This window comes from Microtus pennsylvanicus, chromosome 14 (genome assembly GCF_037038515.1).
Source record: "Microtus pennsylvanicus isolate mMicPen1 chromosome 14, mMicPen1.hap1, whole genome shotgun sequence".
NCBI lineage: Eukaryota > Metazoa > Chordata > Mammalia > Rodentia > Cricetidae > Microtus > Microtus pennsylvanicus.
The window spans coordinates 33,962,437-33,988,204 of record NC_134592.1 but is presented as its reverse complement, the minus strand read 5'-3'; the positions used below and the strand labels follow the sequence as shown (position 1 = coordinate 33,988,204).

At 46.8% G+C, this 25,768-nt stretch overlaps 1 protein-coding gene across 2 annotated transcripts in view; it reads right to left on the bottom strand.

Annotated features, from left to right (window-relative positions):
- Map3k9 (mitogen-activated protein kinase kinase kinase 9) overlaps positions 1-25,768 on the bottom strand; it is a 70,942-nt gene that overhangs the window by 26,659 nt on the left and 18,515 nt on the right. For both annotated transcript variants that reach the window (XM_075948763.1, XM_075948764.1), the window contains exon 3: positions 4,679-4,859. In XM_075948763.1, the coding sequence (XP_075804878.1) occupies positions 4,679-4,859 (181 nt within the window). The remainder of the gene's footprint in view (positions 1-4,678; positions 4,860-25,768) is intronic.

The window sequence follows — 25,768 nt, the reverse complement described above, 5'->3', positions numbered from 1 at the left end:
AGAGGCTGTGTGCAAGAGAGCGTAGGCAATGGGAGGAAGGGCTGTGTACAAGAGAGCACAGGCAACGGGACACAGGGGCTGTGTGCAAGAGAGCGTAGGCAATGGGAGGAAGGGCTGTGTACAGAGAGCACAGGCAATGGGACACAGGGGTTGTGTACAGAGCGCTGGCAATGGGACGGACGGGCTGTGTACAGAGAGCACAGGCAATGGGACGGACGGGCTGTGTACAGAGAGCACAGGCAATGGGACACAGGGGCTGTGTACAAGAGAGTGCAAGCAATGAAGTAGAGGAGCTGTGTACAACACACAGACTACCTCCACATCAAAGGCAAGTCTCTTGCCATGGATAAGCTTGGCCTCCTTTCCTACAGACTCTAATACAGAAGGAACCGCAGCTCAGACCAAACCATTGGGACAAGGACAGGAAGGAAACCTGGAGAACCTGGGTCTCACAGGGCACAGCTGTCCTGCCAGCCTGGGCCGCCTGAACTACTCCTTGAAGCAGAAATACACTTCGCTTATGTAAGCTTCCATATCAATGGGTCTCCTTGTAATAATAGGTTAATTAATATAACAACGAGGATTAATTAGTATCAGTCTTACCACTTATCATTCCAAGTGTTAAGCCGCAATGAGACTGCTTTTTAGAGATCTATAGCAGTTGACTATCAAGTCAAATATTTTACAAGGAGGAAAACCACTCCCAAGTAGGTAGTTCACTCTGTAGGGCCAGATGAGAATGGACATACAGAGTACTAAATAACTCTGAAAGAAATTAAACAAATCAGAAATCTCACATTTAGGGATTGAAAAAAACTATGTCTATGATGTCCATAGTCCCCCAAATAACTCACAGACTAAACACAATCCCTCTGAAAATCCTAGGTATCAGCCGAGGTGATGGCACCTATAATCCCAGTACTTGGGGATACAAAAGCAGAAGGAACAGGCATTCAAGAGCATTTTGCCTATATATCTAATCTGGAGCTATATGAGGCCAGTCTTTAAAACAAAATCCCAATTGCTTATTTTAAAAAATTAACAAAATAATGCAGTGGATTCAGAATGACCAAAACAATTCTGAAAAGGCAAAACTGGAGGGCTTTCATATCCTAAACTTCAAAACTTACTACCAAGCTGCATATTAACGTGCAGACACAGACACACTAGCAGAACTGTGAACCCAGGAACAAGCCCTCACAGTTCTCCTGGGATGTTTCTGGTAGAGATGACCGAGTGTTTCAATGGGAAGGGAAGTCTCTTCAACGCGAGGTCCTGGCACAGTGAGCAGATATGAAAATATAAAGTTTGGCCTCCATCTCACACCATATGAAAATCAAGTCAACATGGATCAGCAGCCCCAAGGTAAGAACCAAATTTGTAAAATTCTCAGAAGAAAACAGAGCTAAGAATCTTCACAGCCTTGGCTTAAGCAATGCTCCTTAACGACAACAAAATCAGGCAGTAAAAGAAAACTAAGAAACACTTGGGTTTCAGAGTATACTACCGACAATTATCCAAAAAACAGAGTGGAAAAAAATTTAAATCATGTGTTAAAATACATGCAATAATAAACTATTTTAAAACTAAAAAAGAAAAGAACCAAAAAGACAAGCCAGTTTTTAATTGGCAAAAGAGTTGAACAGACACATCTCCTGAGAAGATACACAATGCCCAATGAACACAAGAGGACTCAACTTCAAGAGTCATTCAGGAAATGCACATTAAAAATACTGTAAAGACTGAGAGAAACAATTAATAAAGGGACCTCCTAAAACTGAAAAGCAAGCTGATCGGTAGTGATACACACCTTTAATCCCAGCACTCGGGAGGCAGAGGCAGAGACAGGCGGATCTCTGTGAGTTTGTGGCCAGCCTGGTCTACAAGAGCTAGTTCCAGGACAGGCTCCAAAGCTACAGAGAAACCCTGTCTCAAAAAAAAGAAAAAAGAAAAAGCAACTGAAAAGCTTCTGTAAAGCAAAGGACACAGTCAACAAGACAAAACAACAGCCTAAAGAATGGGAAAAGATCTTCACTAACCCCACATCAGACAGATGTCTGATCTCCAAAATATAAAAAGAACTCAAGAAATTGGTCATCAAAAGAACAAATAATCCAACTAAAATAAAATGAAGTACAAACCTAAACAGAGAACTCTCAACAGAGGAATCTAAAATGGCTGAAAGACACTTAAGGAAATGTTCAACATCCTTAGTCATCAGAGAAATGCAAATCAAAACAACTCTGAGATTGCATCTTACACCTGTAAGAACGGCCAAGATCAAAAATACTGATGACAACTTATGCTGGAAAGGTTGTGGGGGTAAAGGGAACACTCCTGCATTGCTGGTGGGAGTGCAAGCTGATACAACCCCCTTGGATGTCAGTGTGGCAATTTCTCAGAAAATTAGGAAACCACCTTCCTCAAGACCCAGTAATACCAGTTTTGTGTATATATCAAAAGGATGCTCAATCGTGTCACAAGGGCATGTGCTCAACTATGTTCATAGCAGCACTGTTTGTCATAGCCAGAACCTGGAAACAACCTAAATGCCCCTTGACCAAAGAATGGATAAGGAAAATGTGGTACATTTACACAATGGAGTACTACACAGCAGAAAAAAAAATGACATCTTGAAATTTGCAGGCAAATAGATGAGCTAAAAAACATTATTTTGAGTGAGGTAACCCAGCCCAGAAAGTACTCACTCACTCATAGGTGGTTTTTAAACATAAAGAAAATCAGCCTACAAATCACAATCCCAGAGAACCTAGACAACCCTAAGAGAGACATACATAGATCTAATCTACATGGGAAGTATAAAAAGACAAGATCTCCTAAGTAAATTGGGAGCATGGGGACCTTGGGAGTGGACTGAAGGGGAGGGGAGAGGCAGGGAGGAGAGCAGAGAAAAATGTAGAGCTCAATAAAAATCAATAAAATTAAAAAAAAATACAGTGAAGAGCCAGGCAGTGGTGGCACACGCCTTTAATCCCAGTACTTGGGAGGCAGAGGGCAGCCTGGTCTACAGAGTTGAGTTTTAGGTCAGCCAGGGCTACACAGGAAAAACCTGTCTTGAAAAACAAACAAACAAAAAACACAGTAAAATCCTGCTTCACAGACTAGGACGGCTGCAACCAAAACAACAGCACCAAGAGTAGATGCCCTAGATACAGGAGTTAGTGGAGTGGACCAATGGCATTTAAACGGAGCATCTGTGCACGAAACAGTGCGCTAGGACCTCAGAAAGTTAACACATATACATAATGGTATGAAGGCACATGCCTAAGTCAGCAGAAAATATGCAGTCACAACAGAATGTGTGTGTCCATGTCCACGGCAGTCTTATTCATAACATCCCCAAAGAGAAAACTCACTCTCTACCATGTAATGAATGAACGAATGAACAAACATGGCCTGCCTATATCAGGGAATACTAAAAAGCCATAAAAGGAATGAATATCTAATGAAGCTACAACATGGCTGGACTTATGAACACGTTACATCTAAGAAGTGAGTGACAGAAGAACACGCACTGTGTGATTCCCCTGATGGGAAATGGTGATGAGGCTAATCCAGAGACAGCAACAGATCAGACGTGGAGGAAGTATGACAGGCAGAAGGCATAGGGTCTCTCTGAGGTTTAGAACAATCTGGGAAACAGCGATCACAGTGGGTGGGAAGGTGACTCTAACAAATATCTGTTGATGCTCTTGAACTTAGAATCTGTAAGTAGACGGGGGTCTCCTCTGGGATCTTTAGGATGGGGCCCTGCTGTACTTATTTCAAACTGTGGCCTCCAGAGCTATGAAAGATCTAACTCATCTGGTGGGTGGAAACGTGGTACAGCGGCTTAGGAAGCAGGTAACAGTGGCGAGTGACACTCAGTTTACTCATGTATTTAAGCTTGTTTAGGTTTCCTTGGGTCTTTGTTGTTTTTATGAGACAGGGTCTCACCTATCCCAGGCTGGCCTCACCTATGATCCACCCGCCTCCACCTCTGGAGTACTGGGATTACATACCCACACCACCACTCCCAGTTCTCTGGTGCTGGAGATCAAATCCATGGTCACATGCTCACTGCCACATGCCAGGAAGCACTGATCCTAGACTGAGGTGCACTGATCACCCATAGTCTTTTCTTATATAGGACATCTATCTGATGGTAACTTATCCTTCCTCAATGGCAACATGATTTTTTAAAATTCTACGTCCTTGTGACCTCTTGGACTGACACTTGCTAGTAGAGATTGCTAGCCATGTCTATTCTGTACTCCACAGCTCTTAGGGTCTGCCAGATAGCTGGAAGGGACCATTTCCAAGTCATCAAGTGACTCAGGAGCATACAGGGAGGACACCAGGTTAAGTCCACCCGGAGTCTCACAGTAGCAGCCGCTGAAGCCCAGCAACGTGGCAGGGCCAAAGTTACTGCTTGGTGTAGGGTGACTTCCCACCCTTCAGTCAGAGACAGAAGTACATGGTGCCCCTGGACTCTGCTGCCCTTTCCTGAGGAGTGACCTACCACATGAAGTGCCTGCAGAGATGACACAATTGCCGCAGCATCCCTTAGCAACCCAGAATTCAGTAGAGGTCCCTCTGAGAGGTCACACAGACTGACTTGGGGTGTCCACAGGCCACACAGACCTGGGAACTTGGAGGCTGCACTTCTGGATCTTACCTCCACACGTCACTGCCTTTGGAAAACATGGAAGCACGGATGACCTCGGGTGCCATCCAAGCGTATGTCCCTGCCGCGCTCATCTTGGTGGTCCGGTGCCATTCCCGAGCCAGCCCAAAGTCAGTTATCTTCAGAATCTTGTTACTCAGATCTCCATTCTCCACCTTCTGCAGGATCAGAACTGACGAAGACAGCAACACAAAAGAAAACGGATAAGCCTGAATTGCAAGGTCTCCGCCATCCACCTGCCCCCTCCTGCAGGCGCCACTGTCCTGCCGTGGTGCCCTGGCGGCAGAAACACCATTTCACAACCACCCACAACACATTCATTCTGCACCATGGATTTTTGTTGGCATCGTCTCAAGTCTCCACAATGCAGGCATTCCAAGTTGAACATCCCTTATCCAAAAGCTATTTAGAGGTGAAATCTACAAAGGTTCTTGCAGATCTAAAAGGACCCCAAATTCTGACACATACATTTGGGCTGAGGAGCATTCAGCCTGAACTGCCATCTTTGTACCACAAGCCAGGGCTGGAGACCAGGCCCGACTTGAGAGGCTGCCCTCCTGCCGCAGAGTGTCAGGAGAACTGTGCAGTCACAAGGACCCGTCTGAGCAGCAGCCCCCTGGGCTTCCTGCATCAAAGCACATCTAGATTATACCCACTCACAGGCCCTGGGACTGGAGATGCACGTTGGATGTCTAGACAGCATCTGTGACCTCCTCACAAGCCCATCCCACCTACCTTCTGACACGGCGACACTTACATCATCCACAGAGTTCATGTTCAAGAACCATACAACTGGGTTACAAAATAAATACTGCAAAAAACCCATCCCCTACTCCACCCCCAAAATTTGTGTTTTAAATAAATTTGCTATTTTATGTTGGGCCATATTCATAGCTATCTTAGACACATGAGGCTCATATGCTTATGGGTGGGACACCACTGACACGCTGAAGAAAGCCTGTCTGTTGGACCCTGGAGATTTTCTCATAATCCAGGCAGGTCCCGCACAACCAAGTGAGAAATGGCTAATGAACTGGGGAGGGTCAGAGGCACACACACACACATACACACACACACACACACACACACTCATGAGATCCTCAGTGAGCATGCTCAGGGAAGAGGAGCTGGTGCAGGGATGACTCCAAAGCAATGCAGTGTGGGAGGCAGCTGGGCTCTCCTAGGACGGCAGCTGAAATAGCCACCTCACCCATATGTAGTCCCAGCCATAAACGTAACCCAGTAGGAGACAGGCTATCTAAAAATCACCCCAAACATAATGGACTAAGATGCCACACTTAGGGAGCTGTGCCAGTGCCTGCAGGACAATCCTTCTGTCAAGTGGCATGGTTCAAAAGCTTTGTGTCAGCACAGCTTCTTTAGCTGGACACAGCCTTGCCTGAATCTGAGTATGTGGAAGTTCAGAGCAAGAAGGAAGGTTCCCTCTTTACCCTGTGAAGAAGAAACCGGCTGGAGACAATGTAGCAACTAAATTTTAAAAGGGAATTCATCAGCTAGGCCCAGGAAAACAGTAAAAATGATACAAGTTAGCTGTCAGCCCAGTGTGCCAAGCTGGCTTAGAGGTTTCCTATTCTCCAAGAACTTCAGGGCTTCTGAAGTCGGCTGTACAGAGATGTCTTACTCTCACTGCAGACCCTGACAGCAAAGACCCCTCCATAGCTAAAGAACAGAGTCTAGGAGTGCAATACTTGGGTCAACTTGAAGGATAGGAGGAGGTGCTTCAAGACAGCCACACCCCTCTTCTCTACCCCTACTCCAGTCCACTGAACTGTCACATCTTGAAGGGCTGTGGGCCAAGGAGCTCCAGGTCCTATGTGCTTCCCAGGAAAGCAGCAGTATGGCGGATTACCAGTAGCTGTAGAGCTGAAGGCTGAAAAGAAAACAACCCCACCCTAGACCTAATGGACTAAGCCTCCCTCTCCTCCTCCACACCCTCTCTACTCCAGACACATCCCTTCCCACCCTAGCTTCCCCCACCCAGGAGCTTGAGCAGACACAAAACAAGAGAAGAAAAAAACTTCCTCTCCACATTTAGTGGTTAAAACAACAACAAAACAAAACAACAACAACAAAAAAAAAAACAGACCTTCCAGAATCTTCCCAGGCAAAAAAAAAAAAGAGAGAGGAAAGCAGACATTCAAAAGCTAGGCAAGTGACACTAAGGAAATTTCCCAATCCCATTCCAGAGGCCACTGGCCACCAACTATCCTCAAAGTAGCTCAGATACAAGAAACTCAGAGAGAGTGCCTCCCCTACACACAGAGAGTAAGGCCCAGTCACCCAGAGCCCTAAGTGGCAGGGATAGGGTATAACAGGGAGAGAGATGACATTTGATATTAGTCTGTCTGAGGGCTTAAATGAGATGCAAGATTGACAGGGGCAGGAATCAGCCACGGATTGTCTTTCTGTGTGGAGTAGTCCAGCTACCTACAGGTCAGTTCCACTTACTCACCACTGCCCACGCACCTCATACTCAGCTGACCACACACTCACACTGTTTGGACTCTATGGCCTAGGGTCCTACCGTCATCCACAGACAGGGACTATAATCTGAGACCAGTCTGCTGCTCAGAAGGCAGTAGCAGGCCACTGGCTCCCACCAGCGCTTGTACACCTCACATGCTGATGGCCACCCGTTAGCTGAGGTGAAATGTGAGAGATGAAATCAAGCAGTGTACAGCCAAGCATCCAGTGGAGTGCCGCTCACCTTCAGCATTGACAGCTGCCACCTCTATATGTTCTATTTTCACTGCCCCAAAGGAAGTCCTGCAAGCACTATGCAGATATTCCCCATTCGCCTCTCCTCCCATGAGGAACCACCAATCTGCTTTTGATGTACCCACTGTGAAAAGTTCATGAAATAGAATGCTGTCTTATTTTACTTACCGTTTTCAAGGTTAACAATACTCCATTGTAATAAATTCCTGCGATGTATGTAAATAGGACAGCTGCTCATTTGGGATCACGTGCTGAGTAACTGAACATGGCTGCCTACTAACATCTGAGTTCTCTAGTCATCTCGAAGATGCAGGGGATGACTCTCTCTGTTTCATCCATTTGAAAGAGAAGTGTGTCCAGTTGATGAGGGTTGGGGACAGGGACAGAATTCACACCTCTCACTTCCCAGCCTTGTCCTTCACCTCTGTGCCATGTGATCCAGAGACAGAGAGAAATTCTGTCTTTAAGGTTTAACTCAATTTCCTCAATGCTATGGCTGACTGCTATCCCACTGCTACTTCCTCAGCAGCCAACACCAACTGCACACAATTCAACTACCCCTGCTGAGGCATGTAAGTGCCTATCATCTTTTTCTCTAGAATGCCATGGAATGGGACTCCCAGAGGGTAAAAGCTTCATTCTCTTCTAGAATCCATGATATCCTGCTCCAGGAACCACAGGGCCAGGCTCTTGGCAAGAACTCCCTCCTGCCTGGCCAGTTACTGGCTGAGAAGTACCTGTGCATTTTCTCTGACTATTGCTTACCCTTGTGAATGTTGAAACATACTGGGGGATGATTATGCAGAAGGGAGCAGAGTCAGAGAAAGTAACGCCTCAGCCAGGGGCCCCCAGTAACCAGCATATCTTGATGCAATGAGAGGTGTGGGTTAAAGAAGGGATAATTTGGAGATACGGCCTGCAATGTCTGCGCCAGTTACTTCGGCACCCTCTGGCCAAGACACCTGACAGAATCAACCTAAGGAGGAAAAATATTCTCAGGTTCTCTGTTTCAGAGGACCTCAGACCACCACAGTGGTGAGGGCACGGTGCTCACTGCGGAGCACTGAGTGGTAGTGAGTTGCCATGTCACAGTCTGAGCTACAACTTTTTCAAATCCTGCCCTTTGCGACTTACTGACAGCGGGCCTTCATGTCTCAAAGGCTCGACCACTACCTATTAGTTTGGCAATGGGCTTTATGGACTAGTTCTCCAGCCTTAAAAATAAAAAATTATGTTTATTTGTGTGTGCACGTGTACATGCGTGTGTGCATGCATGCATGTGAGTGTTTGTATGCGTGTGTAGAAACACTCATGCTATAGCATGCGAGTACAAGTTGCAGGTCTGCTGCAGGGATCAAACTCAAGCCCCTTCAAACTCTAAGCCGCCCAATTTCCTTCTCTTTCCTCATCTACTTTTTAAAATATTCTTTGCTCTTCTTTTCTTTCTGAGCTACATCACACTGACTTCCTGGTCCTTCAATTGAGCTTTTATTCCCCATCATGGTTTTCTAAATCGGAAAAGTTCTTTCTCATTCTGGAATGAGAAGTACAAACGCCCCTTCCTGGGTGGCAGGGGCTTCTGTATGATGGGTCTAACGTTTCCTCTCTGCCTTTTTGTTTGTTTTCTACCACTGTAGTTTCTCGAAGGGTTTTTCCAGCCTCTGCTTTAGTCTCTGGAGGACTTTGCTGAGTCAGACTCATCCTGGGCTCTCTGATGCGACTCAGCATATAGCTGCGCTTGTCTTCAAAAGGGCGTACACACTGAAACATTTACACAGGAACTGATGGGGTGTTGGTGATTTCCTTCAAAATAATAATAGGTGGGAATGAGTGGGGTGACAGATGGAAGAAGAGCTATGAGGCTGAGTACATTCTCTTCACAAGGGCACAAGTCTTCCTTAGGAAGAGGAAGAAACAGGGAGAGGGAGGAGAGAGGAAGAGAGGGTGGGCGGGAGGGAGACACATCAGAGTATCAATATCTCTTTTACCTAGAGAACTCCCCAGAGCCATAGCAAGACAGGAAAAGAAAACAGCAACAGACGTGGACCCAAGGATAGCGGGTCCCAGCTCCAGCCGTGCGAAATCCTCCCAGGACTCCATTTCTCTATCTCTGACACTCTCGAAGCCTGCAATTCCCTGAACGCATCATCAGTCTCCCCAGAACTCAGACAAGTTCTGCCAACTGTCTTGAGATAAGAATGGAAAAACTCACAGTTAAGGGGGAGTTAGGGGATGACTCTGCACCAGAGGAAAAGTTAAAAAGCCCATGCTCTTGCCGCTGCGGCCTTCGGGGTGTCCATGGTGACATTTGAGAGATTTCATTCCTGCACTACAATGCCTCCAAGGAAGAAGAAGAACGATCCAGAACCCCAGCCACAGCCAGAAGCCGCGAGTGCCCACAGAGCAGCTGCTAACATGGAGCAGCCCCTCTGTGCTGACTCAGCAAGAGCCCAACAGGAGAGCCTGGCCAGGGACCACTAGCAGGCACAAAAGTACAGTCAGGGCATATGCCCCAGCCTCTCCCAGTCTGGCCCTCTGCCCACTCTATCCCTTTAGGCATGGCCAAGGGAGAGCAGACTTGCTTACTTGGCAAATGATTCACTGCCTAGACTCCCTGACTCCAGGCTTCGGCAGAGGTGTGGTGCTGCCTGAGCATGGCAGGGAGATGCCAGCAATCGCTGGGGCCCTGGCTGGGTTCACGCTGTCAGCAGAGTCTCACTGAGTTCCACCTGCACAGCCAACAGAGCTGGGCTTCCCCACAAGCATCCAAACCTACAGAGGAGTGGAGAAAATGAAGACTCAGGGCACTAAAGACCTTGCCCCTCTTCAGAGAAAAGAGGAAATCAAAATGAACAGACAAGTGTACAGCCAAGAAAACTTAATGCAATGGCCTTTCTCTGGGTCTCTGATAAAGCAAAGGTGAACCACAGTGGCCTCTCCTGCATGAACCATGAGGTACTCGATAAATGTGTGTCCTCACTGAGTGTGAGTGTGTGAGTGTGTGTGTGTGTATCAAGCAAACACAGAATGTTTCTCTTAAGTTTCTTCAGGACTATAAGTACTTGTTCTAAGCCTCCATCAGTCACCTAAGAAGCTATACTAATGATTTCTAACTTTTAAAACTATGTCCTTTCTGCTTTAGAAAATGTCTTTACAGTGCTACTTAGTGTCCACTAACTTAGAAGAGAAAACGTAGGCACAGCTGATAGTTATGGAGGCCTTAGAGCCCGGTTCTGCACTAAGTGATTTACACCCATCATCATCTTTAATCTTCTCAACAGGAAGGCAGGTGTATTCCTAAGCCTACTGTCAAATATGGAGCCTGGAATCCAAATAGGCTGGTTCACAAGAAAAGCAGAAGCCAGACATCACTGAGTCCTCAATCAAGGCTCCAGACCACTGTGCTAGAGTGGGCAGCCCGAAGAGAACACTTAAAGGGAATTTACATTTCATCAACACACCACCACCTATGCACATTTGAAAACAAGAAGCAGAAATAGCCATGCTTTGTATAGAAACATCCAGCTGCTCCCTTCGGGGGAAACCATTCATTTCAATGGTTTAACAGAAACTAGGTAAACAGAAGGCAGCACATTCCAGCCTCTAAGCCTGATGCCCTTTCCCACCCATGCAGATATCCCTAGGCCTCCAACTCCAGGGGTGCTAACAAATGAGAGAGATCTCTAAGTAAGGGTTAAAGCAGAAGGTTAGAGTCAGCAGTGAGAGAAGCCAAACTGAAAACAAAGCAGAAACAGACTGCGGCACTAGCGATCCTGGCAGCCTGTCATGGACGGACGGGATTAATGACAGGAAGAGCCTGAAAGCTGTGACCCATTGCTGGTCAGTTGTTCTCTCTCCCCACACTGTAACAGGATCCACCTAGACACAGTTCCAGAAGGCCATGGTGACTTACAACATAACCCAGTCTCCTTGTCCCAAGGACAGCCGGTTAAGTGATGAGTGGCATGCCGCTCAGGGCCTCTGGCCCCAGCCCTCATCCATCCCTACACTGTGTGGCCTGGACGGCAGCTCCCGTCGAGGACCATCAAGCCAGGACCACACCCCGAGCTGGCAGAGTTGTGAACGGAGCAGAGATGCTGCACCAGCCCTGTTAGCTTTCTACTGCTGTGATAAACACGGGGAGCAAAGGGTTGGTTTCATCATACAGCTCACAGTCCCTGATAAGGAAAGTCAGTTTCTCGAGGCAGAAACCGAAGCAGAGGCCATGGAAGGGTGCTCCTTACTGGCTCGATTCTCATGACTTACTCAACCTGCTTTCTTACGCAACCCAGGACCACCAGCCCGGGGTGGCACCACCCGTATGGCCAGCCCCTCTACAGGCCAATCTGATGGAAGAGTTTTCTCAGCTGACATTCCCTCTTCTAAAATGACTCCAGCTCATGTCACGTTGACAAAAACGCTAGGCACAAAAGAAGCATGGCCGGCTGTCTACATGTGTATCTCCACTCTGGTCTTCAGAGCTTCCACCGGAATATCCCCTTAGGTTCTGCATGCGGCACCACAGCCTACAGCTTCAAACTCTGCCACACTGCTCCACAGAGTTCCAAACAGTCGGGCTCATCACGGTGACAGCTCCGTCTCTCGGGACCATCTTCTGCGTCATTACTTTTCTCATTGCTGCATCAGAACACTGGACAGAAACAACTTCAGAGGAGAAGGTTTACTCTGGCTCGTGGCTGGGGGATGCAGTCCATCCCAGTGGGAGGACAAGGCATGGGTTACATAGGATCAGCACTCAGGAAGTGCAGAGCTGGGGCAGGAGCCAGGAGTAGGCTATAACCCTCTAGCCCCAAACCCACGGTCCAGTTTCTGCCATTTACACTCCACGTCCAAAAGGCTCCACAGTCTCCCCAAACCGCACCACCAGCTGAGGACCAAGTGTGCAAACGCATGAGCCTGCGAGGGTCATTTCACATCCAAACCACAACAGACATGGGTTAAAACCCCGTGTCTAAACAGGGGGATCATCCCAGGGAACCAGACCTCAGAACAGAGATCTGCAGAGCCCCTCTGTGCTGCTGTGAAAGGAACCAACCTGAAACATATGCTTCAGCTGTGCACTTATTAAAGTATTGTGTCACATTCTATAATAAGTTTTGATAAGAACCTTTTTACATGGAAAAAAGTCTGCACATTGAAAACCCATGTGAATCAGATACCACACTAAGCACCACGCTAAGAAGAAATTGAACTAGGACTCATAAAGATGTTCAGCTGGCCAGGAAGTCAGAGACCTTTGCTGTCTATTGTAAGCCACACATATGCTTCGGTCCTCCATCTTTCCCTCTGCTTTTGCTTATGCAGATCCCATGTACCCCTGGCCGGCCTTTAACTCACTATGTAGCCCAGGATGGCCTTGATCTTATACGTCTGCCTCTGCTTCCAGAGTACTGGGATTCCAGGCATGCATCGCTAAGCTCAGTTTCTCTCATCCTTTTCTTCTTCTTCTTCTTCTTCTTCTTCTTCTTCTTCTTCTTCTTCTTCTTCTTCTTCTTCTTCTTCTTCTTCTTCTTCTCCTCCTCCTCCTCCTCCTCCTCCTCCTCCTCCTCCTCCTCCTCCTCCTCCTCCTTCTCCTTCTCCTCTTCCTCCTCCTCCTCTTCTTCTTCTTCTTTTTTTAAGAAGGCCATTCACTGTTAACCAGCCAACACAAGCTAGCCTTTAATGCCTCAGCCCATGAAATCCTCCTGCCTCAGACTCCCAATAGATAAGAATACAGGTGCATGCCACTAGATCTGGCACAATTCTGTTTGTGCCTTAAAGAGATTTTGTAGCATTGTACTTTACATCTAATTAGATGGTGTTAGCAATGTGAAAGAGATACCTAAGCAACAGAGACCTGTTTCATCTTTTTAACCTAGATCATCCGCGTGTTACTTAAAATTCTGTTTAGTGTGTACAAGGCCCCGAGTTCATCCCCAACACAGCAACAACAAAGATTATGTTCAAAAGATATAGCAGGGGCTGGGGACATAGCTCAGTGAGTGAACGCACTTCCCATGAAAGTCTGAGAGCCTGAGTCTCAATGCCCAGAACTCAAGCAAAGGCAAAGTACATAGTGTGAGCGTGCGTAATCCTAGTGTTCCTATGGGAGGACAGGAGGCAGAGCCAGGACGACCACTAGCAGCCACAGGACAGCTGACCTGGCCCACACAGCAGGAAAACAACCAAGAGTCCCTGTCTCAAAAAAGGTGGACGGTGAAGACTGACACCTGAGGTTATCCTCGGACACATACATGTGCGGCATGACATGTATGTGCCTGATTCATTCACTCATACAAATGCAACACACATTTATACTCACACATTCTACACACACACAAGATAGAGTAGGCAATTTAGTACTATCTGTAGCTACATTATAATAAAAAGTAGCATGCAAAAATAAATAGTTCAACTTAAATTTTAAGGCTTCTGTCTTCTGTCACATATAAAAATCACTTGACAGACATCTATCAAAATGCTAACACTGGGGAATCTGTGTAACAGGAGTCCAGGTGACAAGTTTTCTTTATGTTCATCCACACTGTCAAACTCATCACATTTCTGCATAGACTCACATTATTATCAAAATTTAAGTCACTGTCTCCACAAGGGAGAGGGAACTGGAATAGGCATGCAAAAAAATTAATTAATTTTTAAAATTAGGTCACTTAATAGCAGCGGCTACAATTTCTTTCATGCCTTCTCTTTCTCTGGTGCGGTATGGAAATTCCACACACATTCCACATGACCCACTCTTTCTGGCATCCCTGCAAGCTGCGTACCATTCCCATTTTACCCATGAGAAAGCTGGGGCTCAAAGCTAAGTGACTTTTCTACATCGAAGACGAAAAGGCAGGCCTGGAACGTCACTCTGGCTTCTCCGTTTAGCTCCCCTACCACCCCACACGGGCTGGACGTCAAGCAGTTATGTCTTCACAATACCCTGTTTCTCCTCAGCACTGGAACCTCATCTTCTTGTCATGGGGCAGTCTCAGATTATAGAAAATTGGGCAGGAACCTCCTCTAATTCAGTGGTTCTCAACCTTCCTAATGCTGCCATCCTTTAATACAGTTCCTCATGTTGTGGTGACTCCCAGCCATAAAATTATTATTCATTGCCATTTTATAACTACAACTTTGCTACTGTTATGAATTGTAATGTAAATATCTGATATGTGAGATATCTGATATGCGACCCCCTAGGGGGTCACGACCCACAGGTTGAGAATCGCTGTTCTAGCCTAGTGCTGACATCTCTGTTGGTCACACCAGCTCTGCAGGTGGCTTTCTGGATAGCACTGTTCAGGGGACAGGTGTTTCTCAATGACAAGACAAAGGAAGAAAACCTGTGTTTAGAAGAAGAAAGAATTAACAGTCGCTACCAAAGCCATCGCCAAGTCTACTTCTACCCTCAAGTGCACTTCCCACTGGAACCCTGGGGTCTTAGCCTAAAAGCAAACGACTTGAGTACTATCCTGTGGCAGCCTGGTCTACCTAGGTTAGAAGCAGGTGTCTGGGACTCTCATGAGCATGAAAGATCAAACCAGGGCACTCTAGCCACACGTGGTGGTAAAGCTTGCTGGTGGACGTTTCTCCTGTTATCCAGGCACAACTCAGGACAAACATGTGCCAAAAGCACCAGGCTCAAGACAGTACATCAGCTTGAGAGTTGGGGTAACAGTGCCGAAAGGCAGGGCAAACAACCTTCTGACACCAGGTTGCAGTCAGTAGAGAAGATCTGCGTTCTGCTGTGAGCGGTGGGGCCAGACCCTGCAAGACATGCTCGATCTGGGAAACCCAGGCAAGCCCTCAGAACAGCAGTGTTGTGACGGCTGCCAAATGCACGGAAAAGAATGAACAAAGCAGAGGACCTGAACGACCTGCTTTCCCCACGAGAATGTGACTCTCGTGATGGGACTGGGCAGCCTGCAGGCCCAACACAACACCATCAATCCAGGACCTCTTGTATTGACTTCCAGAACCTTCTCCTACCAGCTTATCAGACCTTAGGCTATGAGAACTACCAGACAGGACTAACCCATCTCTCATTTCCTGCCAACCTCTCAGGCCCTGTGGCTTCCAAGATCCACTGCCCTTCACCCGTGACAAGTCACCCTCAAATTACCTGTTCTCTTTTCTAAGATGCCGCATCTTACCCAGTGACTCTGCCCAGGGCAGCAGGAAGGGCCTCGGAGAGTGGTGACTCACACACAGCACAAGGCAAAGAGCAGGCATCCGGCTCAGACTTCAGGACTCCAGCCCCACTGCGCACCAGCAGCCTCAGCCAACCCCAAGAGAATCTCACTGCTCATTCCCCCAGAGAGGTTCCATCTGTCAGCTCCAAAAGGCAGAAGGGACATGTGGCTAGCTGTGGTCCCTACGAGTACACCAAAGCTCATGCTGACCTCTAGGCTCCCTCAGTATCACAAGTACCTGTTCCACACTTCAAAGTCCATGCTAGCATCCTAGCCCTTCTCACTCCCTCCAGCTCATGGGCTTCCCTCCACACAGCTACCCATTCTCTTTACAACCCTGCTATTTCGGCTATATACCCTCCCTCTCTTTCTCCCTCCCCCCCCTTCTCTCTTTTTGTTCTCTCTTTCGTAGCTGCAATAAAAACCTTCCTTTAGCCATACCACGCCATCAGTCGACACACCATTCACAAGAAGTGGATTTCCTTACTCCATCCTGTTAGGTCACAGAAACCCAGGACAAATGGCTGCGGTATGTACTTAGTAATATATCAAAGCTCATGCTAGCAAGCTCTCCCAGATCCCTACCCTAAACCTCTCCCTCCTAGGGCCTGGGCTTCTGCTTCCCTTCCCCCAGTCCAATCCCTGTATTTTGGCTATGCCCTCTCTTGGCCTCTGAGCCCTGGGCCACCTCTCTTGGCTATTCTCTTGCTCTCCCTCCCCACCTCTCTTCTCATGGTCCAGTTTAGTCTGCCAGCCATGTTCAGCCTGGGCTCTTCTGACTGCTTTCTCCATTATGTCTACAATAAAAGCCTTCTCCACACTTTAGGAGTAGCCGCATCCTCCCTTCTTATTTCGCTTTTTCATTCATATCCCAGCCCAAGGTTGTCCTAGTCACCCATACTTTTTTTTTTTGATTGTATAGCACTTTTTGATCATGTTTTTTTTCCCCCTTCTGAGATGTCTTCATCAAACCCCTCCCCTCAAGGCTTAGGATCCATGCTGAAAAGGAAGCAGAAAGATTGTAAGAGCTAGAGGAGGCAGATGACTTCAGTGACCCATTCTTACGCCTACAGAAGTGATCGGGTTGGCTGTGTAGAGCCCTGAAGCACAAGGCACTCCCTCTGCCCGGGGAGTCACCTGCCTAGCACACTGACCCTTAACACACTGAGCTTTGTCCTCGGAAGGCAAGGAGCAGAAAGAACATCAAGGCCCCACCCTGCCTAACTGCAGTGTCCATTTGGCTCTCTGGGCAGGAGTCACAACAATAACCGCAGCAGCGCTATTTCTTGCATCTTCTTAGATTCCAGGTGCCGTTTAAGAACTTCACATCCACACTGCCTCACCCACTCCTTTTAGCAACCCTGCAACCTGCATGGCACCCCCAGTTTACCCATGAGAAAACTGGGGCTTGAAGGGCTCTGGGGTTAGCTAAAGCCTCTAAAATATAGTCCCTATCCAAGATCAGCACTAGAACCAGGAGAAAAATCCAGGCTGTTACTCCAAGAAATCAAGGTTCCTCCCAGACAGTACTCATAGCTGAGAATTCACAGATCTTGGCAAGCCAAAGAGCAGCTGCTCTGGTCACTGAAAGGTCAGCAGTCGGCACAGGGAGAGGAGGTGAGAGGGACCTACAGGTGATCCACACAGGAAGGAACGGCCCCTATTCTCACAACCCCACCCCCTTCACACTGTCTGTAAGTTACATCCCAGCCATCACTACTATTTACTGAGCACTTACTCCATGTCAAGTATCTTTAATAATTTCCTCCTGTGGACACTGTGAGAGAAATGCCTCCTGCTCTGTATTTGCAGGTGAAGCAGCGGCCGTTATCCCCTAAGTTTCATGAGAAGGAAGTTGTGAAGTGGGGTGCTCTGTTCCTCCCAAGACATCTCTCTATCTCATCTGCTCATCGTGTCTGAGCATAACAGTGGAAGGTTCTGGGGAGACTGAAACACAGAGGGAGAAGTGCCCGGGAGGAAGACAGAGCCCCTTTCGGAGCTATAAGGATGGGGCTTGCTCCAGGGAGGAGAACCATGAGAAAGCCACTCTCAGCTTTTATTTTTTTATTTATTTTTTTTTTATTTTAATATTTATTTATTTATCATGTATACAATATTCTGTGTGTATGCCTGAAGGCCAGAAGAGGGCGCCAGACCTCTTTACAGATGGTTGTGAGCCACCATGTGGTTGCTGGGAATTGAACTCAGGACCTTTGGAAGAGCAGGCAATGCTCTTAACCACTGAGCCATCTCTCCAGCCCCCACTCTCAGCTTTTAGAGAGAATCATGAGATTCCAGCCCAAAGGGTAAGCTGAGTGTGAAGACATCCAGGAAGCAGTCCCTTGTAGCTGGAGCAGAACGTTAATGGAGAAGAGAGGCTGAGTCAGGGGATGCAGACCTGTAATCCCAGCTACTCAGGAGGCTGGGGTAGGAGAACCACAAACTCAAGACCAGCTGGGATAACTTAGCCTGTGTCAAAATAAAAAGGGGAAAGCAGGCTGGGGAAATAGTTCAGTGGTTGAGTATGCGAAGCCCTAGGTTCGATCTTTCCAGAGAGCAGAGGGTGGAGTGCAGTGAAGGACAGGAGCAGGACTAGAGCAGCGGGAGGTTTTAGGCAGGGAAGGTGTGATAAGATCTGAGTTTTAGTGGAACAACCACGGCAGCAACTGAAAGAGCAATAGACAGGCAGGAAGGGCACAGTAAACAGCCAACAACTGTCCGGATGGAAGACTATTGGAATGGATGTCGTCATTGTTGCTTTGACTGGATTCAGAATCACCTCAGGGTGTTTGGATTCTATAGAGGTTTAACTGAGGAGGAAGACAGAACCATTCCATAGGCTGGAGAGTACTAGACTAGACAAAAAGGCAACTCTTGCTGTCACACCTTCCTCAACGTGAACCAAAAGCAGTCTGTGCTTCCTTCCTCCCTCCCTCCCTTCCTGCCATTGCTTCTGTCAGTCATTTGTCTCAGCGATGAGGAAACAACTAATAAAATGGTTGATGCCAACTACTGGTTGGGAACACAACTAAGAGGAGAAAGAGACAGTAACTAATTCATATACAGAGACCAAGCTTCTCCCCCACCCCCGGAAGACCCAGTCTGGGACTCATGGTATCCAGAAAGGCTAGTTACTTCACAGGACCAGGACACTGGGGCTTCAGTTCAAATACTCAAGGGTTTCAGGTTCCATCCTTCCCAGCTCAAATCTGGTATGTACCAGAGACAGAGAGAGAGAGAGAGAGATCAAAGAAAGCATCCACCTTCATTGTGTGCCACATCTGTGGTTGCTACATGATTCAACAGCGTGACGCGATATCCACGGCCTTTCTGAGTTGGAGGTCAGGAGACAAGACAGGGAACTGACATATTTATAGGTCGCAATTCATCAGTCTTGAAAAGTGACGCTGGCCAGCCCCAGCTTCCCCTGGGGACTTCACTTTCATCTCTTCCCTGGCCACTGTACCCCTTCCCAGGGCTCCCATACTGCTGAGAAAAGGCTGCTTTGTGGTTCAAATAGAAATAGGTGCCAGCACTCAGCTAAGCCTCCCGACACGCACCTCCTCTCTCACACATCCTAAAATATAACTGCTTCAAAGATGTCAATTTAGACATTGACAGTCATGGCCATTTTGTGTGAATTAAGCCCAGATAATACAGCTGGGGCTTCATCCCTAAGACCAGTGAGACACAGACACCACTAGAAAGAAACAGAAAATCAGAAGCAGGTTTTTCAGGCAACCACTGTCTTAAAGGGGGGAAAAATCATGTCAAACATCTTCCTATCCTGCTTCCTTCTCCCACCTTACCAGCTCAGACTGACCAGGGGCAGTCCATCTCTCCAGGTCTGGACACACCCAGCTATAAATAGGGTAAGAATAACCAGGAAAGAGGAAGTAGACTGGACCCTCGATGGTTTTGTCAACATGTTCCTCTTTCCTGACATGATAACACACTGTGTGGCTGCGGCAGAGACTCCCCAGGATCTCCAAGCTGGGCCCCCTTAGTGAACACCGAGGAATGCATTTCGTGTTCACACACATCTCCCACCTCCTGTGCTTTTCTCCGGTGTGACCGTGACAGCTTTGCTGAGGTGGGTGTATCTTCTCCACTGGCCTCTGCTTAGGCTTGAGGCTCCCTGTAACTACAGAGTGTGCAGACGTGGTACCTCGCAGCTTCTAAACGACCACAGAAAAGATGGTGCATTTCCACCCCATTCATGGGTACACTTCTGCTTGCAGACTTGAGCTGTCACAGAAGGTGAAGGGCTTTGAAAGGGCCAAGCCCATGATCCTAGCTGTCAAAGCCTCCTGGTGCAGGCACCAGACATATAGGAAACAATCTTAAGATGGACCATCCTCCCTGTCTCTTCCTGTGGCCTCACGATGAGTCTTCTGCAGCTAAAGCCCAGGACACCAAGAAGTAGGAGGGATAAGACGTCCTACTGAACCCTTTTCAAACTCCTGACCCAAGGTCCCATGAGCATAATCAAAGGCTCTTGTCTTGGAGGGAGATTCTGGAGCAAAGGTAATGAAAACAGTAGATGACAATGTGTAGTCCTAACTGCAGCCACTAGAGAAGCAGCTGCCCCTGGAAATAAACCCTGCAATGGAGGAGCATTCTCTTCGTGTTAGGTATGATGTTAAAAGCTTACGTTCGTAATTTCATTTACTTCTCATTACAATGCTGAGTTAATAGTAGGGTTGTCCTCATTACAGAAAAGGAAATGAGTTCAGAGGTTGAGGATTCTGCCCAAGGCCTGACTGCTTGATTCAGAACTCACAGCACTGAAACAGGCCACATGAAGGTAAGCCTTCTCCATGGAAGATTTAACCTATGTGGAAGCATCATATACATGTCCAGGACTTCATGTTTGGGAATTTTCACTTTTCAATGAACACATGGCACCATCACAGTTAGCGCAAGCCCTCTGCCCTGTTCCCTCCCCACCCCATCACCATTTCCTCCTAAATCTCATTCTGTTTTTTTTTTTTAAAAAAAAAAAAAACGCCTAATTCTTCCACCAAGGCCTTGCTCTGAGTTCTCCTTCTGCCTACTCCTAAGCCGTAAATCTTTGGCTCACTATTTTGTTTTGTGCCACACATGATTTTCTGGCTGTCTGGGTGTGTTTACACAGTATGCCTCCTGAGGACAGAAAGAATGTGCTAGAAGTAATGCCTATGCTATGCAGATGGCAGATGACACATTGCGTGTCCTACAACATCTACACAATAGCAAGCACACCCCATTTTCACAAAGACCTGCCAAGTAATCAAACTGGTTAGGAACCACAGCTCACACAAAATGCAAACGCTTCAGGCTGTCACCTGCACATCACCCAGGATATGGAGAAGAGAAAGGATCCGAGGGCTGAAGAAGCAGTGCTATATACCACAGAGACCACAGACCTCACCGGAGGCCCAGGTCCAAAGGCCTGAAACGCTGGGAGGTACCATTTTAACCACAGTGTATCTTCAATGGCTGTGGGAAGTTGTGACATCCAGAGTAAAATTTCCTATGAATCATTCTCATCCTCTCCATCCAAGAGTAGAAAACCAATCCCAAGCTTTGCTCACTGGATGTCCTTCACACTATGCTATGGAGGCTTTTCTGGTTTTCTCACACCTCCATGCCCACTGAGGAGGAAGATGAAGCTTGTATATACAGAGTTCCAGTCTCCCTTCAACATAACTACAAGCCCTCTTCTCCAAGAGACAGTATCTTAGGGGTTGGGGGAGTAGGCCTTGAGTGTTACAGCCTGGCCCCAGTTGAGGAAGAGCAATCTGCTTTCTGATTGGTGCCATAACCAACATGTCCAACTAGCATGGCTGGACAAACTCAAAACCATACTGATCCTAAGGAGTAACCAGGGCAGAAGGAGGACAGTCTATTCTTTTTTTCTCCATGTGGGAACACAGGTAGACATAAGAAACATAATCAAGACTTGCCAAGGAAATGTTCTAATGCTTTATTCCCTGTCCAAAATGAACCCCCAGGTGAAATAAGAAGGTTTTAAAATATTTCTTTTGTGGGGAAAGGGATAAGGCAGGAGGTGATGTGGATGTTCTTCTGTATATGTGTTGCTTTTATTGGATAATGAATAAAACTATTTTGGCCAATGGCTTAGTAGAGCAAAGCCAGGTGGGAAATCTGATACAAAGAGAGTAGGCAGAGTCAAAGAGACATCTTGTAGCTGCCAAAGGAGCAGACACCAGAGCCTTACAGGTAAGCCACAGCCTCGTGGTGATACATAGATTAATAAAAATGGGTTAATTTAAGATGTAAGAGCTAGCTAGGAATATGCCTAAGCTACAGGCCAAGTAATGTTGTAATTAATATAGTTTCTGTGTGATTATTTGTGTCTGGGCAGCAGGAAAAAGAACAAGCAGTCTCCATTTATAAGCAGAGAGCATAAAACATAGAAAGAAATATAAAAAAAAGTCATAGGGACAAAAGCAGCATAGCATGATATTCCTACAGGTACCCTCATCTTGGTAATGAACAGATGCTTACTGGACTTAAGGCCCACTCAACAGAAGGGAAATCATGCCTGGTACTGGAAACATATTAACTACTTGGGGCTAGTGAGGTTATGGATCTTTGAGGAGAAACTGCTGCCACCACTTTACTAAACCTGCATAGTCTGTAACTATATTCTAAATACTAATCCTCACACTCACAGGTAACTACAGCTCCCACCGCTCCTCATGCTTTCCCTTACCGCAGATGGAGAGCATATTTCAGAAAACCACGACTGGTCAAAACCTAGAGAACAGCAGGGGATGGGGTGTCCAGCCCCAGCGCATCCCGCTGGAGCTCCTGCATCTAAAGCTCGGGGAAGGCCTAGGGAAAGGGGGTGGAAGGACTGTAAGGGCCAGAGGACCAAGAAGGACATCTGCTGTGAGACTGTGCCTCCCAGAAACGACAAGGAAGCTGTACCCATGACATCTAAGCATGGCTGCCTAAACAAGACCTGAACAAGGACACCACCAACAGAGATGCTAACATGGAAGGGGGAATCCAGGGGGGTCCCATTCCAAACAAAAGAACTACAGACAACTAGTAACCGCTGAGAGAGAGAATGAGTCTTTCCCAGGATGTGCCCCCTAATTGGTTATACAGTACCAAGTGGTCAGCCCTGAAACAGACATACAAACAACACTAGATAGACTCAGCAGGCTTTGTATATGTATTTATGGGTGTGCACACATATATACACACATATACAGTTGCTGAACTCATTTTAAAAAATGAGGCCATGGGGGGCTGGAGAGATGGCTCAGTGGTTAAGAGCATTGCCTGCTCTTCCAAAGGTCCTGAGTTCAATTCCCGGCAACCACATGGTGGCTCACAACCATCTGGAATGAGGTCTGGTGCCCTCTTCTGGCCTGCAGACATACACACAGACAGAATATTGCATACATAATAAATAAATAAATATTTTTAAAAAAATGAGGCCATGAATATGAGGTGGGGCATAGGAAGACTGGAGGGAGAAAAGGGGAGTAGGGGCAGATCCATGTGTTTCTATTTTAATTTTTTAAAAAATCCTTTTAAAAACTCATAGGGAAATGTACTATCTTATAACCCAATTTAAAAGATACATATACAAACACACACATACAGATATCCTGAAAGGCTCTCTAACACTGCTTCTAGAAGCTATTGATTATTAGACAGAAATTCTAATGCCAGGTATGGCTAAGGAAGTAAGTCTTAGAGGCTCCTGCCACTCCTCGAGGTAGCCCACCAGAACTGGACAATAAGATCCTATTGCTTCAGACACTACACACCTTGATTGCAAGATAGAAAGAAGTCAAGCTGGCCCTGGAAAGGAAACTTCCTCCGTGCTGTCTGTCTGACTAGTGTCAGGAGATATTAGCAGGCTGCCGGGGGAGAAAAGGTGTCAATAGTCTGCCCCGGCTGCGAACCCTACTGACCACAACAGTGCCTTAGTGTGAAGTATTTCAGATAGGCACTGTTTCAAATAAAAAAGTTTTTGTTTTATTTTTGCCGTTGCTTTGAGATGGGTGTCTCATGTAAGCCCAGGCTGACCTAGCATTCACTATGGCTGAGGATGACCTTGAACTCCTACCTAGAGCCTTTGAGTGCTGGGATTGCATGCAGGTGCCAGTACACCTGGCTGTTTAAGTGAAGTACTAAAGAACCAAACAGAAAAGATGATTATTCTTTACCCCCATCTCCAGGCTATCCCACTTCATGTTGTCTGTATGATGGATAAGCTAAGAAAAATCACATCATCCAAAGGAAAATTCTACAGGGAAAGCCTGCCTCCATATTTGGAGCCCACTGTCAGCCTCTGGATTAGGTCTCTTCCTTTTTTGCCAGCCACTGCACAGGAAAACGGTAAACTAGTCTTATTAACTGTGATTAGAAGGGCAGGCCTCCTATGGCACTTGAGAGGGGAACTCTTTTTTACACAACCATGCCAACAGCTGAGAGAAAAAGTCTTCTGTGCCCCACCATTCCTGCCCCTATGTATAGGTAGCCAGGAGTTCACTGCCCAAACAATCATAACATTTTTTTCATAAAAATTATACTACCCACAAGAGCAACGAACATTCGATCCTTCAACAGAGCACAACAAAGAAAACGACGAAGGACACACACCACTTCAGTCCCCATCATTGACCTTGCCTTACGAGGCCTTATGCATCCTGATTCCTTGGACCAGGCTTGGATCCTCTTTCCACTATCATCTGCGACACTCTGGAATTAGCAAAGTAACAGGACCGTGATACTGACTGAATGGGGCTGAAGAGCTGGCTCAAGCAAAGAGCACTTGTTGTTGGGGGGCGGGGAGAGCAGGTCCCATCACCGGGAAGTCAACCGTGTGAAAAGATAAGAATGAAAACTCCGTGCAGATTGACTTCATCAGCCTGGACCAGGCTTCGGGGAGTCTAATAACAGGCAGTTTATTCCCCACGTAGTTAAGCCCAGCATAAATTGGAGACGAGTTTCCTGGTGTGATAAAATCCCCACTGCACGAGGAAGGGCAACTGAAGGAACAGGGTTCTAGAGATAGGTTACCTGTACTAACTTTGAGCCTAAGGGTCTCTAGCCTGGTCTCTGATTAAACAGATAGCACAGAGGTCATGTGGGCTGTTAGTACTAACTTAAGGACCTAAGAGTCTCTAGCTTGGTTTTAGCCATACAGATAGTATAGAGGTCATGTGGATATTAGCCACCTCTGGCCCTGGTTTGTGGGAGCTATCAGAGGCATTTAGATTACTAGCCACCTCGGATCTTCATTGTAAGAGTTTGATATGGCCTGACCCCACAGATACTGCAGATCACAAAGCTGTTAATCACTTCCCTTCTCAGCATTTTTCATCTTTCCCAGTGGGAAGCCTATGTGCCTAACATTCCTGGTTTCTCTGGAGATCCATGGGCTCAAGGACCTTTGTGCTCTGCTCCCAACAGTTGCTCTTGCAGAGGATTCGGTTTCAGTTTCCAGCACCCATGCTGAGGCTCACTACCATCTGCAACTCAGTTCCAGAGAATCCAACAACCTCTCTTTACCTCTGCAGGCAAAACACACACACACACACACACACACACACTTAATTTTAAAAATAGTTAAAGTATCACCATGAGACTCAGGAATGACAACTGCAAGACCCTGGCAAGCCACTCAGCTTCTAATCACAGCTATAAGACTCGATAAACTCTACTCATTTCAACAAACACAAAAAGTTAAGAATGACCGGAAACTAAAAATTATCACTATTTTCCCTACCATGATCCTTTTTTTTTCTTCCTCCTAAGATTAATGGGATGCAGAAACCAGAAACTCTAAGTATTCAGAGAGCAAGTACAGCATGACTTCACAGGATATGAGGCATGCAGACAAGAATAGGAGAACTGAGTATAAAGATGCAGACAGTTGGGTCTGCCCACTGGATTATATCGACATTTTTGGCTGTTACGTCGCTTTACAGGCACATTTACTTCCAAGCCATCACAAAGATTCATAGACAAAGATTACTAGGATTAGTCACTGAGGGTGCCCTGCTGCCCCAGTGGCTGAGGGATATGTGGATGGTATGGCTGAGAGGCAAACACTAGGCTTAGGACTACATAAGGCAATCCAAGAAAGTCCTCAGAGTCCCAGGTTCCCAAA